General features: G+C 43.9%; 1 protein-coding gene across 1 annotated transcript in view; it reads left to right on the plus strand.

The window, feature by feature from the left end:
- The window catches only part of SCGN (secretagogin, EF-hand calcium binding protein), a 45,753-nt gene that overhangs the window by 8,791 nt on the left and 18,223 nt on the right, over nucleotides 1-18,739 (plus strand). Inside the window, exons 3-6 of the mRNA XM_019544468.1 lie at nucleotides 13,890-13,982; nucleotides 14,224-14,313; nucleotides 15,979-16,035; nucleotides 17,488-17,565. Coding sequence (XP_019400013.1) covers nucleotides 13,890-13,982; nucleotides 14,224-14,313; nucleotides 15,979-16,035; nucleotides 17,488-17,565 — 318 coding nt within the window. The remainder of the gene's footprint in view (nucleotides 1-13,889; nucleotides 13,983-14,223; nucleotides 14,314-15,978; nucleotides 16,036-17,487; nucleotides 17,566-18,739) is intronic.

An 18,739-nucleotide genomic window follows, 5' to 3' on the forward strand; every position in this document is an offset into this window, starting at 1 on the left:
GATGGGCATTCATAAAATTGAAGAAAAGGATCAGGTATAAAGAGAAAAAATTACTTCTCCTTAAGGCAGCTCGAGTTACAGAAGTTCTTTCATGCAAAGCTTTGCGGAATAATATCTTTAATATGAAAAGTTCTTGTGAAATAAATTTCCCAAGAGATTTAAATGAGGAATGGTATGTGCAATATTTTAACCTCGGTGCATGTTTTCAAGGCAAAACTATGTAACCTTCTTTTTGGTAATAATATGTAAACGAAGTCCTGAAAAGCATCAGGCACGTTCCCTTACCAGTGGCTTCAGTGAGCACAGAGAATGCTCAATAACTCTTAGGAGGTACTGGCACAGGACCAGTATTTGATAGCTAGGAAGGGGGTGAAGTCCCTCTTCCACAATTGTTTTAGGCCATGGATACATTTGTGTAGGGTGGCCAATTGTCCTGTTTTGTACCAGACCATCCCATTTTTAAACGCTTTGTTCCCTGTCCAGTTCTAAATGAGGAATGGACTGCAAAAAGTTCTGTTTTTCAGTTAATTGGTGAAAATACATGTCAATCATTTGTCCTCATGATTCAATTGGCTATGCCTACAGGTAGTGCTGTGCACAGCCAAGAGGAGCCAGCCAGGAGAAAGAGAGGGAGGGAGGTGGCCTTTTTGGGTGCCCCACCCCTTGCTGCTGATTGGCCAAGGGGCTTGTGACAGCCCCCACCCACCCCTCACTGATGATCGGCTGAGAAGGTGGCAGCCCTGATTGGCCAAAAGGGCTGGTGGTTTCCCCCCAACACACGCACACCATCCCCACTCCCCAAGGGGATGTTCTTTATTCTGGGGATATGTCAATGGCCACCCTGCATTTGTGGCATTAAATACATCCTTCTAGTGCCAGAAAAAGCAAGCATGCAGCCATTCAAGCTGCTAGCAGCACTACAAAGATACTGAAACTGCAGCAGAACATTAGCACATTCAAAGAGGAGTTTCTTGGGATGGCTACAATTTGTAGTGCTGCTGGTAAAGTCTGTACAATTGCACATAGCACCACAGGGGTCTCTAGGACCCCCAGCATCCCAGAATTCTTTGCTTTCCCTCACCCACTCTAAAGGGGAGAGAAAGGAATAGAGCAGCAGGCTTCATGATAGCCCACCCAGTGGTGAATCAGGAAGCAAATTCCCATCACTGCTTGAATAGCCCCAGTTCTTCCTGGGACACTTCAAATAGTAGAGGAAATTGTTTCACCTTAAACCAAACTCCCCCTCAATGCTTCCCCAGCACCGGATGGGAGAAGGCTTGGGAGAAGAAGGGGAAGCATTAGGGTGAGGGAATTCCAGCAAGAGCTGAGGCTCCATCAGTGACACTACAGGGGGTGGCAGGAGTGAGGAGAACAACTCTTCACCTCTGGCTCCCCTGCCGGGCTGGCAGCTGTCTTTGGCAGTTGTTTCTTTGCAGCTGCTCCCCCCCAGTCATTGAGAACTTGGCTTCTGTCCATGAACAATGCTTGCCCCCAGCGGTTGGTGGGGCACGGTGGCAGCGGAAGCACAGCAGCAGTGGTGGAAGCAGCAGGAGCCTGGTGGCGGTAAGCAGGGGAGCTCCCACAGATGCCACTGGCACTGTCAGCAGTGGGCAGGGAGGTGATGAGCACCAACCAAGGGTCAGCCGGCAGCAATGTTGGCGGTGGAGTGGCAAGCAGCAACCGCCCACAGGCACCTTTTTGTAGGGTGTGCACTGCCACACTCAGGGGGTGCACCGCCTACGCATTGTCCCTGCCCCTGCCACATTCCCCAGCAGGGGAGAGGGCAGGATCTCAGTGATCGGGCTGGGCTTCCTTAGAGGCAGGGGGACCCAAGGAGCAGCTCCTAATTGCCCCCTGAATAGAGATGCTACCTTTGATGTAACTTTGTAGCTCTCCAGCCAAGGGGGCTGGAACCCCTGTGCACCACCATAGAGCCATATTTGTGTAGTGCTGGAAGGTGCTGAAATTTTGTAGTGCTACAAATGAGGGCCTGTCTATACCCACAGTCTCCATTTTAATCAAATGCAGATTTAACTCTTTGTTAGTAGAATGATCCACCTATTCCTCCCACCCAACATGAAAACTAGAGACAAGTGGTTTTCCTTCCTGTGGTTTCACTGCATTCAGAGCTGCAACATGCAGTCCTGACTGGTTTTGGAGTCACATGAGCAGTCAGTGTGAACCAAAGAGCCCCAACAACACATACACCCAGATTATGAATTTTGGAAACATAATTTAGTTCAAAGTGGGGAAATGACAGTCCATTAACTAACGTTTCCACACTTCAAGATGTGGAAATGTAAAAAATGTTAAGCATTTACTGACAGCAAGAAAGATATATCCAATGCCTGCAGGGAGGGAAAAAGCGGCCTGTGGTAACATTTTCTGTGAAGAGCCTCAGGTGATAACTTCCATTTGTTGCTTGGAAGCTGCTGCCTGTCACTGACTTAGAGTAGTGATGGGCCCTTCCTGTCTTCTATTTCCCTGGTAAGAGATTTACTACCCTTGCTAATTTGGGTCATCTTTGATTCCTCTTTCTCACTCTGTATACCACTGTATCACATTTCTAATGCTACCTGTCTGTCATTCTGGAAGAAAAATCTCCTTAATTACACTCAGCTTTGATTCTGGAAAATTAACAAAAAATATCACAGCATTTTATAGCCTATACTTAATGGCAAACTGTACCCCTCCTCCCCTCAGCCAACAATAGTGATTGCAACCTAGAGAAGATTCTTTCTCATTGACATGCACACTCTTTGGAAAAGGCAGGAAAAGTTGGTACTAGCACCCACCTGCAGTAAGAACAGCGTTAGCTTCCTGTTGGAGTGATGCAGAACTTTGGCCCACAAAAACTGTCCTGGGAAAGCTTTGTATAATTTCTGGTTAAACTTTCCATTAGAGCAATATTCGTCTGGCAGAGAACAATACGTCTGCAACATTTTAGCAAATTTTGAAAAGTTTAATAAGTGATTGAAATGAGGAGGGTGGTTTAAAATGAAAAGTCTTAAGCAGCTTTTAAGCAGTAGTGTTCATCTCTAACAGAGGATTATGTAATAACAGCGTCAGCATTTAAGAAAAAAGATTGTTTGACTACAGCTGTTAGTTTATATAGCTGTATTCTGTCTAGAGTGTATGTTCATACAGGAAGCATTAGATAACCTGTTGGATTGGAGTAATAGGAATGGTATGAAATTTAATAGCACAAAGTGCACCGCTATACACTTAGAGGCTAATACCAAGAACTTTTACTATATTCTAAGGTCTCGGAGCTTAGGCATATCGGAGGAAAAGAGGTACTTGGGTGTATTGATTGATTACAGGATAACCATGATCTGCCAGTATGTTGCAGCCAATACAAAAAGGCCAATAAAATTCTGGAGGTGTTAGAGGGGTATTTTTTTAACAAAACATTAGTCAGACCCCATTTACAGTACTGTGTATACTTCTGTTTACCTACATTCACAAAAGGTTCATTTAAACTTGAGCGGGTATAAAGAAGGGCTACTAGGATGGATAGGGGAATAAAGAATACATTTTAGGAAAGGACTTCAAAAGAGCATGGCTGGTGTAGCTTAACAAAATGTAGGTTGAGAGGATATATGCTTTTTCTTTATAAATGCATTTGGGAGGTGGGAATGTCAGGGAAGAAGATTTATTTCAGTTAAAGGGCAGTTATGAATGCCAAAATCAATGGGGTGCAAGCTGGGCATGAATATTGTCACAGGATGGGGTCCCCAGGGATGGCCATGATACCCTTGGGGCTCCTTGACCATGCCAGTCCTGCCCAATGGGCACCCTCTTTCTCACCTGCCATGTCTTGCTGGTAATTATAATATAGGAAGGCTGCCCTTGATCTTATTGTCTGGACACGGTCCTGCTGGACCCCGTTGACCACGTGAGTTCTTGAATCCCTTTTTGGATCCTGCTCAAAATGGATGCCTTCCAGGACACTCTCAGCCTTATGGGCTAGATGCGTGGCTCCAAAGCTGCCCCTTTACCGTGCCCCAAGCCTTGCAGATGTCATTTAAATATTGTCTCTCCTGGGGCCTTGCTACAGCTTGGCCTCTTGTCCTCACCAGGCTCTCTGCAGCCCTGTCTCTGCACCCCATACTGGTGCTGGACTTTCTGCACCCCTCTGGCAGTGCCCCACCTGGTGCTGGGGTCTGTTCACCCCCTTTTTGCTGCACCCTTCTCTGGTGCTGGTGTTCCCACACTGTAGTGGGTCCCAGTGAAGCCTCCTCCTTCCCCTATAGCCTCAGCCCGATCCTCCGGTATTCATAAACAGCGACTTAAGCATGAGCCCCTGGGCTATAACATAATATAAGCGGTTCAGGGTGTGCTCTGTCCCTTTAAAAAGTCAAACTTTCTCCAGCACTAACTGCTTTGTAGGCTATGGTACCTATTGAGCTCCTGGAGCTCCATTAGCCCAGTATGCAGCATATCAGGCAGTCCCGGAATCTCTGGGCAATTCTTCCCTGGAGTCTCCTTCCTCTTAGCTACTGCCAGAGAACTAAACCTCTAGTCGCAGCCCTGGGGTTTATATATGCCCAGGGCCCTGCCTCTTCCGGTCAACTGACCAGGTGCAGGTGCAGGTGCAGGCTAACTTGTTCATTAGCCTGTTGCCATAATAACTGGCACATGTGGGTTTCTGTCTGGCTATTTGGGCTCTCTCCCTAGGCAGTTTCTGCTCTTAGAGGATCAGGCACCTTAGCGCCCTGTGACAAATACATTTAGTTTGGATATTAGAAGGTGATTTCTAACCATTAACATTCTGGAAGAGTCTTCTGAACATTGTAGGGGAGTGGAGGGCATGGCACCCAGAGTCCTCCAACACATGTTTATGCAAGGAATAATATGATAGAATAGAGATGTTCTTGGTATAATATTTAGAGCATGTGAGCAAATGATTCATGAGGTTGCTATCCCCGTGAGAAGGTTGAAAGGAAACTTGATTGCCATGCAGGTGTTTACACAAGTGGAAAGTTTCAAGTGGGGTAGAGCTTCTTGACTTTGCTGACATTAAGGCAGAGGCTGAAGCTAAACAAATTAGTGTCAGAGTGAGACATAGCTCCCTTGTATGAGAAGGAGGAGAGCATTGGAGCATTTTTGCTTAGTGGTGATGGGCTTCCATGATTCCAGGCTTCATCAAGTAAGTTTACAGACATGTTTTAGTTTACATTATAGGGAACTCTATGCGTGCAGGTAAGGAAGGTTGGCCTGGATGAGAGCATCCTTTCTGGATTACCTTTCTTTTCCTATTCATTCCTATAACAGTCACAGTCTTTGTTGCATTGTATTATACTGTAATAATCCCATAGCTAATTAATGCTTTATGGAGGCTGCTGGCTGCATGCATGAACCAGGAAGAATTCATTTTTTATGTCTTTGAATGATTACACTGCTTCTAGGTTTTCCCCTGGTTCCTCTGAAGCATGGGACTTTGGCCACAGCTGGCAATAGAGACTGGCTGTGTTGTGTTAGTGCTCATAAGTGGCATTGGGAAACCTCAAGTGCCTTGCTGACGTGCCTTGCCACATGCTCAGGAATAAATAATCCCCAGAGCAAGGCCAGAAGGGAATTTTTAACAGGTCAGATGGGCAGGGACTATGGAGGATGGGGCAGTTTTCTTTCCTCAACAGCATGGAGGGGTGATCCTCTTCTTAGGATCAGCTGGACATATTTCACTTAACTGGTGACCAGACCTCAGGCATTGATGTTTCCTCTGTCTCTCCTACTCTTTTCTTATGGCACACTGTAGAATTTTCTTTTTTTAGTTAATACTAAAGATCCCATGTTTGTCCGTGGGGTGCTTTGAGGTTGTGCTATGCAAACAGGGCTGGAATGGATGTTCTTATAGATCTTTTTGTACAATTGTTTATGACAGGTTTACCTGCAACAGCAGGGATGGGACTCAATGGCCCAACAGGCCCCTTCTAGTCCTGTGTTCCTCTTTTCTTCCAAGTCATTGCGGCAGCAGATCTCAATTGGCCATGGCCACACCCAGGCCAAGGCTCCCTGATGGCGACCCAGAAGCATGTCAGACATGTCTGGGGTCGCTGGCCTCAGGTTGAGCCTGGCTGCTCCAAGGACCCACAGGGCATGTCGGGAGGGGCAGAATGCAGCAGTGGAGCCTAAAACCAGCCCAAACCCAAAGTGCCAGGGGACCAGAAGTGGCTGTGGCAGGACCGTGACAGTTGCATGCCAGAGGGATTGCCCCGGCAGGGGCAAATAGTGGGAACTGTGGTAGCAAGCAAGTCCCACTGGACCTCTCTTGGAGGAATGGGAGCACTTACCAGAAAGCAGGGACTGGGCCTTGGCAGCAGCAATGCCCAGAGGCATGCCAGGATGACCTGCAGACAGAACAGCATAGCTGTGAGTACAGTAGCTGACCAGAGGGGAAGGAGAGCTAAATTTCCCTAGCATGAGTGTACAGAGTTTTCAAATGGGCTTTTACCTCCTGAGTGGAAGAGATATACCAGCATGGAGGATTTGGGTAACCTGTTGCCACAACGCCAAACAGAGACTGCTGAAATTTGGTCTGGACACTCTTTACCCGTATTGTCATCTGGGAGGCGCTAGGCAGGGTGTAGGGGAGGCGGAGCCCTGAGACACAGGACCCGTGGTGTCCATGTGAAGGCTGCATGAGGGCATGGAAGATCAGGCTCTCTATTTTCTATAACACCAAAGACATGGCAGGTGAGGACTTATAGCACCCACGGAAATGCCCAAACAAGCAAACTGTCTACACACTAGAGAACAAATACACCCTCTCTTGGCAAGAAGTCCCGCCATTCATCAAAGGACAAGCACAGGAGGTTACAGTTATCCCGTGACAAAACCCTGGGGCTTTAGGGTGCTCCCAGAGATAGACCCTGGGTTTGTGTGAGCTTATTGGTCCCTCACTCTGATGAATGGGTATGCCCAGGTTATTAAATTGCCCAGAAGTCAGGATTTATCACAGGCATTTTGGTAAAGTAACAGAAAAACAAAAGGGTTCATTAAAAGGAAGAACAAATACATAAGAAAATGTGATTCAGAGACTTTGACAACAAAATAAACCTAACAAAATCCTTAGTCTGCATTCAGACTACCACCGAGCCCTCATCAAAATTCCTATAAAAATTGCCCTGGGTCAACCTCCTCTCAGTCACAACTAGCTCCCTTGCCTGGGGACTTCCATTCCCCCCTCTTCCTCACAGGGAGCCCCCACTCTCCAGCCATCCCTAATGGTCACTGACTCCAGGGCATTCCACGCACCCTTCCCCAACACACGCACCTACCTGTAGGGGAGCCAGAGGATTTTCTAGAGTGTTTCTCTCTCTTGATGCATGACACATCTCACGTTACAAAACAATAGGCCTGGAGGTACATTCTGGTACTTTTAAGGAAACACCTTCCTGAGTAGAACTTCGCTATCACCGCACTACCATGCCCACTGTAATTCACAACACTGCACTACATGTAGCATAACCCCAAGGCATTTGCAGCTACTAGAATTTGTTTTGGGGTTTTAGTTTTGTTTTGTTTTGCTTCCTTTCTTTTTCTCATCTTTTTTATTTTTTTGCCTCAAGCTTTTGTTAGATAGCAAGTTAATACTCCAGAGAGATGGGGTTGCTTTCACAATCCCACTTTATATGTAATGCCTACCTGTACTTGGTGGCTTTAACTCTATTCCTAAGTAGTTGATGTTGGTCAAAGAGTATGCACATTGTGGTTTCATCCCCACCTTTTTTCTCTCTTTCTGATCCTTATTGTACAGACAAACTCCAATTGCACAAGATGTGAGGAGGGGGCTTGGAGGTAGGGAAGTGGAGAACACTAATAAGTACTAGAAATTACATTTCACATTACAGAAGTGTCTCCTGAATGAAGAAATTGCTTCCTCAGGCTGCATCTGCACAGTGTAAATTAACTGTGTCTTGCCAATGTACAACATTTCTTTATCCCCCTCCGGAGCATTTGAGTCTTGTCTGTTGAAACCATGGAAATTACTGAAAATCAATTACATGAATGCAGTTAAGTGACAGCAATTAGCTGATGTTTTAGAGTGCATTGATGAGATGCATCTCTATGGATATGCTAAGCATTATTACTAATGCTCTCTTGTACTCGCCCCATTCATTGCTTTTATCCATTTATCATCTCTTGGCTTATACTTAGCTTCTGAGATCTTGGAGGCAGGTAGTCTTTCTTTATTCCATGTCTGTACAGTGCCTAAAACAAAGAGGTTCTCATCTGTGACTGGGCCTTCTAGGGACCAGGATAATATAAATGATAATAATGGTACTGTATACATATTCCTCATTATTAAACATTTGTTTGAAAACCCATATATTATACTCATGCCTTCTAGGTTGTTGAGTAACAATTCTTACTATTTCTGTGGTGTGAAATGGCATGCAACCTCCAACATTAACATTGCAGTGACAGATACCGCTGATGGGTAACATGCTATTATCTTTCCAGTAGTAGCATAACTGTGGCAGGGTAGTGACCAGGGCAGTAGCCTCAGGTACGCCCTCTGGGGAGAGAGAGGATGCAAAAATGGCCCTGTTACAGCTAGAAATTTGCTGTGCTGGCATTGCCCAGGGTCCAAAGCTGCTGTATTATGCCTCTCCTTTCCATAATCACTGCCTCACTTCACAATCAGCAGTCACGTGGAAATAAAACCAGCCCCCTGAACAGATCATTGCAGAGTCTAAACAGGACAAAGAACCTACTTTTCTCCTACTTCTCCCTTCCCCCAGGGAGCAAACTGTCTCATCCCTTTTTCAGCGTGCAGCAGTTCAGACTCTCCAGCAGCACAGCTGTACCTAGGGCTGCAAAAGCATGCCTATATGCATGTCCCTTTCAGTGGTACAAGAAAGAGATGGAGGAGCAGCTCCATGGCAATCCCGTAAGATATCTTCTCCTCCCCGCTTTGAGGGGAAAAGAGGTCTCAGCTGCCCCAGATCACTGGCAAAATAAACAGTGTTCCAAAGTTAGGTCATAGTGTTAAAAAAGTCAGATTTTGACATTTTTCTTATTACTAAGGCAAATGGAAATATTATTACAGACTAGACCAGCACACGTAATGTTCAACCCAATATTTTTTAGAAGACAGGAGTGCTCAGAACAAAACAAACACAAACACTTCTCTGAAAATTTCTACAAGTTATTGTTTCTCCTGCAAAAAATAAAAGTCACCTTGGACTGTAATGTGCAGTCAGAAAATTGGTATTTGTTTTATTTGTGTATATAATTACAATAGGCAAAATACTTTACTTTGAGTACAACTAGTCAAAAACCTTGTTTCAGCATTTTCAACTCTGCCTTTGCTCTATAATTTCTGATTACGGATAGTAGTATACTACTGTTGCATAGTGTAAAACAAGAAAAAGAATAACAGTGCACACAAATGGGTTGCTTTGAGGTTTGAAGTGCTAGAGACTGTCTGGACCCAGATCAACTGGGACTATGGCTGCATCCATTCTAAGTGTTGCATATCTACATGACTTATCCAACAGACTAACTAGTAAAAAAAAGTCCTATTTTTATTCAGCTAACAGTTCTCCTTCCCATCAATGAAGTAGTGGTTAAAAGCTGAAACAATGCTGAACAATAAGCTTTTATAACAAAAGACTAGTCAGAATTCCACAGCACATTTTTCAAATATCAACTATCATTATAGTTTCAGAAATAAGTTACCCTACTGGGTCTGGAGGAGGATAATTTCAGAGTACTTCACAAGCCTATTCAAGCAAGCGACTGATACATTTGTCTAATGCCTGGGAAATTTCTGCCCGGGAAACTTCAAGGTGAATTCTGAAGGCGATTTAAATAGCACAAGAGTTTTAATGTGGTGGTGAAAGAACACGGTGTTGTACTTGTTTAACAGTGCCCTATTCATCCATCCATTCACCCACCCACATATAACAAATTGATTTATGGAACCTGGCCAGAAGAGCAGTTGCAGTCTTTCTGCTCAGAGTGCTATTAATTTGACTCAACATTTATAAACAGAAGAGATATAATTGATTAACATTTCTCCTTTATATTTCTATGTAGAATGGCCTGTCTTGGCTACATTATCATAAACTTCTGTGTAGGTCAATAGTGTTCTCATGCATGTGAGCACTTGTGAGCTCTCATTTTTTCTGTGAAGCCAGGTTCAAATTATGTTCTGATGTTAGAATGGATAAAGAAGATCTTTTTATTATTAGTGAAAGATGAAAGGCATTTGGAAAACTGTGGGCACTTCTAAACATGTGGGAGATGTTGACAACAAAGGAGAAAGGAGATAAAGCAAAAACCCAGCAGGTTTATAATTTTAACTATATGAAGAGTCTCATGAAGTCAAAGCTATTTGTCCACTGGATATTTTCAGAAGCAGTGGTGACAACAGTGTATTGGTTATGCCATAGTAGTTCAGTGTTAGGTTCTGGGAAGATGTCAGAATGCAAACAGGAATGTGTAAAGATATGTGAGCATAATGACTTCGGCATGAGGAGTTAATCAATATTGTGTTTCCAGTCTGTCTATACTCACTGAAGTCCTGGAGTTATTCTGCAATAACAACACCTGTTGTTGACTGTTGCAGACAGTCTAGAAGGGAAACCTAGTAAAACTTTACAGCAGCTGGAAATTATTATCATTTAACTACTTACTATTATGCATTGCATCCAAAGAGTTTGGAAATGCAAGCTGTATGCATTCTTATTACAAATAATCGCAGTGAGCTAGTATTCATTCAGGTGAGAGTTAAGAGCAGTAATACACTGCTGGCTTTAGTTGCTGTACAAAAAGCACAAACCAGTGTTACCCTGCAAAATGTTTAATAAGCTAGAATGAAAGATTCAGGGCTTGAGTTAAATTACTGACCTAAGGCCACAGAGAAAATTAGTATGGATTAGGAATTAGGATTCCCCAGATTCTAATCCACATCCCTGTACTCAGTCTTTCCTATGTTTAGATCACGTCTAAATCTGTCTGACCCCAAACTGGAGTGAGCACTGATGTCCCATCCCTTCTGTCCAATGATTATGACTGTAATATTCCTCTTGTCTATTTATAAAGTAATAGTCATCCTGGCAAATATCATAACAAATATCTTCCAGGACCACCTGTCAGAGGTGCATAGGAACTGCTGTACCAGATCAAATCTAAGATTCAGCCAGTTCAGAAACTGTCTCAGACAGTGGCCAGAACCAGATGCATGAGACCAGTGACCCCCACCCATGGCTCTAAGACAGCATTTTGCTCCTAAAACCATTTCATGTTTCTCACAGCCACCGGAAATTTTGCATCCTACAGTAACGTATTTCTTCAGGTTGACAGACGGAGTGAAGTGCAAAGTTGCCTGAAACATGTTATTGGCTCAGTATTGGGCCACTGAAGTTTGGGAACCACTGTTCAAGAAGGCATGTGAGCCCTGAAGTAGGTCGATAGTGATATCTGCCTAAACTAAGCAAGGAGAGGGCAAGAATGTAATTGGATGTTTCTTCTTCAGTTTGTCTTGTTAGTTCAGTTTGTCTGAACATATAGGACAGGGCTGTCCAACGTGTGAATGGCCTGGAGGGTCTCATGTCCCCCAGTGCACATGCTGCATGGATCACATACCACATGGTGCCAACTCCCTCACAACATGGCAGGTACCTCCTTGTTGTGCACCTCCCCCACTGCCACCATGTAGACAAGTCTGCTGTGCTGTCCTGTGCTGTGCTGCATAGGGTAGGAGCAAGCATGTGAACCTGGAGTGGGGAGAGGGAAACCAGAGACCTTACAGCAGTAGCAGGAGAACAATGGGAGGATTGGCTCCAAGACCAGGAGCCCAAGGGCCATAAGTTAAGTCCTTGTGGGCTGTATGCAACCCAAGAGCCACTAGTTGGACAGCCCTGGTACAGGCCATTGGTCCTACAGAAATGCTAATTACCTGTTTTGTGCATTTCCTCTTCACTATTAGGTATACCCCTTCTAATGCTCTCTGACCAAAATAGCCTTAGCTCGTGCAGCCCAGACAGACCAGATGTTCAAAGAGGTTACCACTGATGGTGAATGCTGTCAGATACAGTTGGACACTGGTGCACAAGTTAGTATAATACCTGCCACAGCACATACCAGCCTCCTCATATCTCCTAAAAAGTGTGGGTATAAGCCACTAGATGCAAAAGCATAAACAGGATACAAACATATTTGAAGTATTATTAACAGAAACATTTCCAGGACTTGAAAGCATTTCTTGTTCTGGACTCCACCACATTGGTCATAGTGATAAGAAACTAGAGTAACAGACAGACAGGCTCAGGGCTCTACTACCTCTGATGCCTGCTAAAACAGATAACCTAATGAAAAAAATATGAAGATGTAGTTCAGGGATTAGGGGAGTGTTTTGAGGAATACTCCACCAAAACAAAATCCCAGCGGCAGTGCAGGACCAGCTGGCCAAAGAGATTTTGACATTGAAACATTTAGTGTTGTGCAGATGCCAGATATGAAGCCAGATCCTATTCTAGCATTTGGGCATCTAAGTATGGTCCTATGACACCCTGCTCGTGTCCCTGAAAAACTGTTAAAATAGAAGGTGAGCAGATTACCTTCCTCAACACTTTATGTGATTTAGTCTTAAGCCTAAGGTGGAGAAAAATAAATGCACAAGTGGTTTTCCACAGACTCGAGCAGTGTTGAAGAGGGTGGCACCTAGGTATCTAAATTAACAGGTAGAATAGGACCTGGCCCCATGGTATGCATCATACGCATATTGGCCACCAAGTTAAGCATGAGATTATTTTCTAAAATTCATCCAACATAGTGTCTGTGTATAGAGCTTCAAGGAATGCCTCGACTACATCCTGATGAGGACAGAGCACATCACCAAGAAACAAGCAGCACCCACAAATATCAATTATGAATATGCCTGAGCTTGCAGCTTTGCAGAGGAGATGGCTCATCATGGTTCCAAGTACATACCCTGGCTCCAGCATCTCAAGCATGCCTGGGACCACACCCAACTATAATATAACATACGGAAATTTGTGAGCCAAACACAAAGTCTGCCTATAGATGTGCTCATTTGCATTCTAAAGAGAATGCTCCAGCATTGCCTCACCATCATTTGTATTAACCGCCCCTCCCCCCCATTTCAAAATGGCTGCAGGGGCACTTTATTAAACCTTGTTGAATGAGTTTTAGAGAAAGCGTCCCGCAGCCATTTTGAAATGCACAGGGGCTTAATACACATAACGGTGAGCTGTTTTAATTAGAGCAGCTGTCCAGAAACTGCTCTAATTAAAACAGCCGCCTTTCACCCCCAAGCACGTGTGTAGGCAGCCAAAGAGCAGGGCTGATTTTTCAATGCCATGTCTGGTCTTACTGAGGACGTGGTGTAAACATCCCCTTAGAAGTCTTATTATGAAGCACTGGTGATGCATAGGGGGTGCGTGCAGGTGCATGTGCATCCCCTGAGAGCGGTGGTGCATCCCCTGTGAAAAGGCGCCACTGATACTGTCGGCGGTGCCAGTGGGCAATCACCACTCACCAGCCCCCCTCACTACCGGTACCACCGGCAGCATCTGTGGGTGGTCCGTGATAGCCACTGCCAACACTGCCAGCAGTGTCCGCGGGTGGTCAGCGACCACTGGTCAGCACGCCCCCTTCCCCTCCCCTCCCCTGCCACTGCTGACAGTGCTGCAGCTGCCTGCAGGAGCTCCCTGCTTGCCACCACCATGCTCCCACCACTGACAGCACTGCTGCTGCCTGCAGGAGCTCACCATGCCCCCCCAGCCTCCGGGAGCACACGACATTCGTGTTCTGTTATGAAGGGCAGTTGTAAATCATAATCAATTTAATCCGGGGTGCTGTATTCTACCACCCTCAGGGGCTTTGTGTGTCTGTTGTGTTTCAATCCATAGGACACCCTAACAGAGGAAAAGGTGCAGAGAATGAAAGAGCAGTTCATGTCCTCCTACGATGTCACAGCAGATGGACGTTTGCAAATACAGGAGGTAACTGCCAAAAAACACTACTTTTCTGAAAAGGGGTAACATTGGGAAGTGATTCAAGGGTAACTGGGTCATCTTGGACATATTGCAGATAATGGGGGCAAAAAAAAAGATTAGCCAAGGTAGGTGTAAATTTCAAACAGCTTGTTCTGGGCTTTGTTTCCATAGAAACATGTTTGCATTTATTTTCTGCTGAGGTCATTAGTCATGGAAATTTACTCTGATCTTTACTTCCCCTTTTTAGCTTGCAAACATGATCTTGCCAGATGATGAGAATTTTCTGCTGCTTTTCCGGCGGGAAACTCCCTTGGACAACAGCGTGGAGTTTATGCGGGTGCGTGTCTTGATCTTTTCTTCCATGTTACTCCCCATCTGAATGGCACTTAGCAAACTCTTATTGTGGTAGGTGTCTTTTGGACTCCTATGGAATATTGCTCAGTAAGGAAAGCACAGTGTTATTTCTGAAGGCTGTGTGATCATCATTGGAAGAAAGAACATTTTAAGAGACTTATTCAAAGAGCAGAATAATTGTAGACAGGGCAGACAGAACCAGAGAGGTCCAAAACAGATACTTGCACTTGGCAAACTTTCTCAAATAATGATGAAAGAGTCCATGCCTTCTGGGAAGAAAGGTTACTGGACCGCTGCACTGAACAGAATAGCTGTAAACAGAGACCTGAGTAGGTCATGGGATCTTCATGAATCCAGGTGAACCTAGCAAAGATCAGCATGGGCCCGACACGAAACTTTCTGCCACCGTGCTGTGCAGGCTCCCTCCCTTTCTCCCTCCCTCCCTCCCTGGTAATTTGGAGCCTAGAATGGGCTGAAGGTTTCTTTGAGTTGAACAGGCTCTCCCCAGTCCCGAAAGGCCACACTATCAGTTGGGATGCACTGATGTGTAAGGATGCTCTGGCGTATGCCCACTTTTCTCTTCTACAGTCTGTACAGCAGCAAGGGAGGTCTCATGGGAACCTCTCTAGCAACCCAAAGCCTCCCAAGGAATTTCTTATATATTTGGAAGATGCTCAAGTGTCTCAATTAATCAGATTTTGCACAGTTTTGGAAACCTGTCTCTAGCAACTCTTGGTGTTGCTAGCTGGTGCATAAACTCGATATCACAGGGGTTTTCAACTGGGGGTACGCGTACTCCTGAGGGTACTTGTGATGCCCTCAGGGAGTATTTGGCAGCAGGCACCATTACTGTTTCCAGCATTTCTGCTGCTACCATGCCACCAGCATGCTTGACTGGCCACAGGGGTACAATGACCCCAAAAGTTTGAAAACCCCTGCTGTATCAGCTTTGCAGAACTATCCTGAAAAATGATCTACCCAAAATTTATCTACACAGAATCTACCAGCTTGTCCTTTATAATGATGGATGTTATCCTTGAACACTAAAATATTTGCCCATAAAAATACGGTAAGAGATCAATGGAATTTTGCAAAGCTGCTTTCTGGACATCTGAGCAACAGGCTCCCATGGGAAAATCTCCAGGCATGAGAACTTTTTAAAGTTATTATTGAATATAAACTCTTAGTTTCAACATATTCTCAACTACAAAGGCTTGATTTTGAACGCATGCTTGCAGTTATCCTGATTTTGTATGCAAGTTGGGTGCCTGTGAGTACAAATGGGTAGTTATTCCTCTAAGTGATAATTTACACAGGCAAATTACTACTCTGAGTGAGCAACCATGGTAACTGCATGTACAAATGAAGTAAGAAATTTTAATCAGTTTCTCTCTCTGACTACATATCTCCTTTATAAGAAGAGTATCTGTATTAAACAGATGATGATTTTTTTTCCAGCCCATCATACACATTACTGTAATAGTAAATTAATGTAAAAATTATTGTGTGAATAATTTTATTTTGTCCACAATAAATTAAGTGTTGAATAATACAGTTACATGGACATTGTGGAACTGATAGATCTTTATGAGCTGCATAACCACCTTTGATGATTAATCTGAGGCCTTGCCAATTTGTCCCTTCCTAGATTTGGCGCAAATATGATGCGGATAGCAGTGGATTTATTTCCGCTGGTGAGCTCAAAGTAAGTTATTCTAATTGTCTCCCTGGGTTTGACTTATGGGACATTTTAAATCAGTGTGGATCTATTCCATTGGCTTTAGTCATTCTATTGGCTTTTCATTAGATTGGTAAATGGCATTTTAAAGTTTTTCTGTAGAAATTGACATTAGCAATGAGCACATGTGCTATCACTGTGACTCCATCATGTTCTCTGCTTCTGCTGGTATCCAGAAGTAGCCAGTAAATCCTCTTATTTGTAGATCTACTGACCATACTTCTAGCCTTCTCCCCAGCCCACGCCAACTTCCCTCTGCACAGTTGTGAGAAGATCCACCACACAGCATGGCTCCCTGGTCTATGGATGTGCGCATTCCCTAGTCCAGCCTCTTTATTCCTGTCCCTGCTAAACAGAGACACTGCAGTTCCACATGATTAATTAATTTTATTAATTAGTGTCATAACTCAGTTTAGATCTGTTTATGAAAAGCTTTCTGAAAAGCAGGGGAAGGAAAGGATTTGTCCCAACATTTACGTCATTGTTAAGCCAAGCCTATTGCCTCAGACACCAAAGCAAGAAAGCATATAGTCAAATACTTCATATCAACCATGTCCAGAAGTCTGCCTCTTGTTAGTAAAGCTTAACTCGAAACATATGTTTAAGTCATGCTGGGGATGTCTGTGAGGTGCATACTGAGACAGGCTGCGATAACTCGAGATCCACTGGCTCCCACACTGGGAGTAATGTAACCAGGTTAGTACAGCACCACATGCACTCCAACACTGCTCCTGGTTTGGAGGCTAACATGCGTGGGAATTTCAGCATATGTCTAAGCACAGATTTAAGTGAATACAAAGTGAGTGCACTGCTGAATCATGACAACTGTAATTTAAAATGGGTTAGGACAGGGTGGCCAACTTGGCACGGGCAGTCCCTCTGTGTTCCACAGCAGATCAGGAGGGGACAGGTAGCACAGTGGTAGATAAGGCAGGAAGCAGAAAGCAAAGAAGCAAATCAGGCAGGGAGCACAAAGCAGGAAGCACAGAATAGAGAGCAGATTAGGTGGGAAGCAGAAGGCAGAGCAGCAGATCTAGTAGGGGAAGGGGATCAGAGTGACACTTGAAATGTAATTTGTAGCATGCCTGAAAAAAAGTTTGGCCCCTATTAGATTAGAAAATTATGGGAGTTTGGGGTATCATTTAATATCAAAACATCCTGCTTGTCTCATGCTGCAGAATTTCTAATTAAATGTTCTATTATCTTTGTTGTGAAAGAATATCATTATGTTAATATGTCCTTTGAAAACCCAGCAAGTAAAAGCAACTTAAAATGTTTTCAGCTCATGTTAAATTAAAATGAAGTCAATGGAATTTTTTGCTTAAAATTAAACACATTTTAGGTACTTTGCTCAAGTGATGCCTCATTTCTTAATATTATAGCCTGCACCATTTCTTTCTGACTCTTTTATGATCATAGGACTTCCTGAAAGATCTTTTTTTGCAACACAAAAAGATGATCCCTGCAGCAAAGCTTGAAGACTATACTGATACAATGGTAAGCAAAGATAATATTAATTTTATTTATATTACAGCACCATCTAAAAGTCACTATCAGGATCAGAGGCTGCAGATCTAGGTGTTGTCCAGATGTATAATCAGAGATGTTCCTTATTCCCAAGCATCACTGCAAAGTATTAGCTATAAATTACAAATTGCTCATTTTGCTATTTGTTTGGACTGTATCAGAAAAAAATGGAGATTAGTAAATTAAATCTGTTCCGAGGCAGCCCAGACTGGGTTGAATTGAACTATTTATTATAAAAAAATTACTAGGGCTGTGCAAAGTTTCAACGGCCCTTAGGTTTTGACACTGTTTCAACTAATTTAGAGGTCGAAACAGCAAAATCTAAATGAAACAAAGGCTGTCGAAATAGCCTCAAAACAAAATAAGACTAGTTGAAATGTTTCGACTATAGCGCTGGGAATGGGAAGTCACCCCCCAGCGTGATCTGGGCTGAGTTCCTTTCCCCAGCCCCATGGTCCGGCAAAACGGTTGAAACAGGATCAAAACAGCCTCACTGTTTCAACAAAGCAAAAGAATGAGGCTGTTTTGACTTGAAATTATATTCAGTACAAAACACTATTCCATCCAGACCTCGAAACTGAAGTTGGAACCGAACAGTGCCTTTTCACAAAGCACTAAAAATTATCTGAATTTCAACCAAAACAAAGTGAGCTCTGAACCCTTGAGTTTGTTTAAAATTCAGTTAAGGAGGCCGCCTCTCTTGTACACATAGCTTCAACCTGACCTTCCATTCCCTCTTTCCCCTTGATGGACACTGATCCTCCCACATGGACAGGCTTCAAGATCTTTTGTTTCTCCAAACCTACAGGGCCCTGCTGGTTCTCGTTACCACCATAGGCTTCCAACTTTCCTTTCTGCCCTGCCATTGTGTAACTCTCAACCTGCCACCAGTGATATAATCTTTTAAATAAACAATCCCCTTTGAAAGTCACGAATCTAAACTTGATTTTCAGGACAATGCTATCTGTTTGTCTATCCACCTACCAACCCACAGAAAACAAATTCTGAAAGAAAACTAGTTCATTTCTGATGTCAGTATTGAACTGGAGATGTTTCATAGTTTCATAGTTTCTAGGGTCGGAAGGGACCTGAGCAGATCATCTAGTCTGACCCCCTGCCATGGCAGGAAAGAGTACTGGGGTCA

This window comes from Crocodylus porosus, unplaced genomic scaffold (genome assembly GCF_001723895.1).
Source record: "Crocodylus porosus isolate Cpor-Errol unplaced genomic scaffold, CroPor_comp1, whole genome shotgun sequence".
Lineage (NCBI taxonomy): Eukaryota > Metazoa > Chordata > Crocodylia > Crocodylidae > Crocodylus > Crocodylus porosus.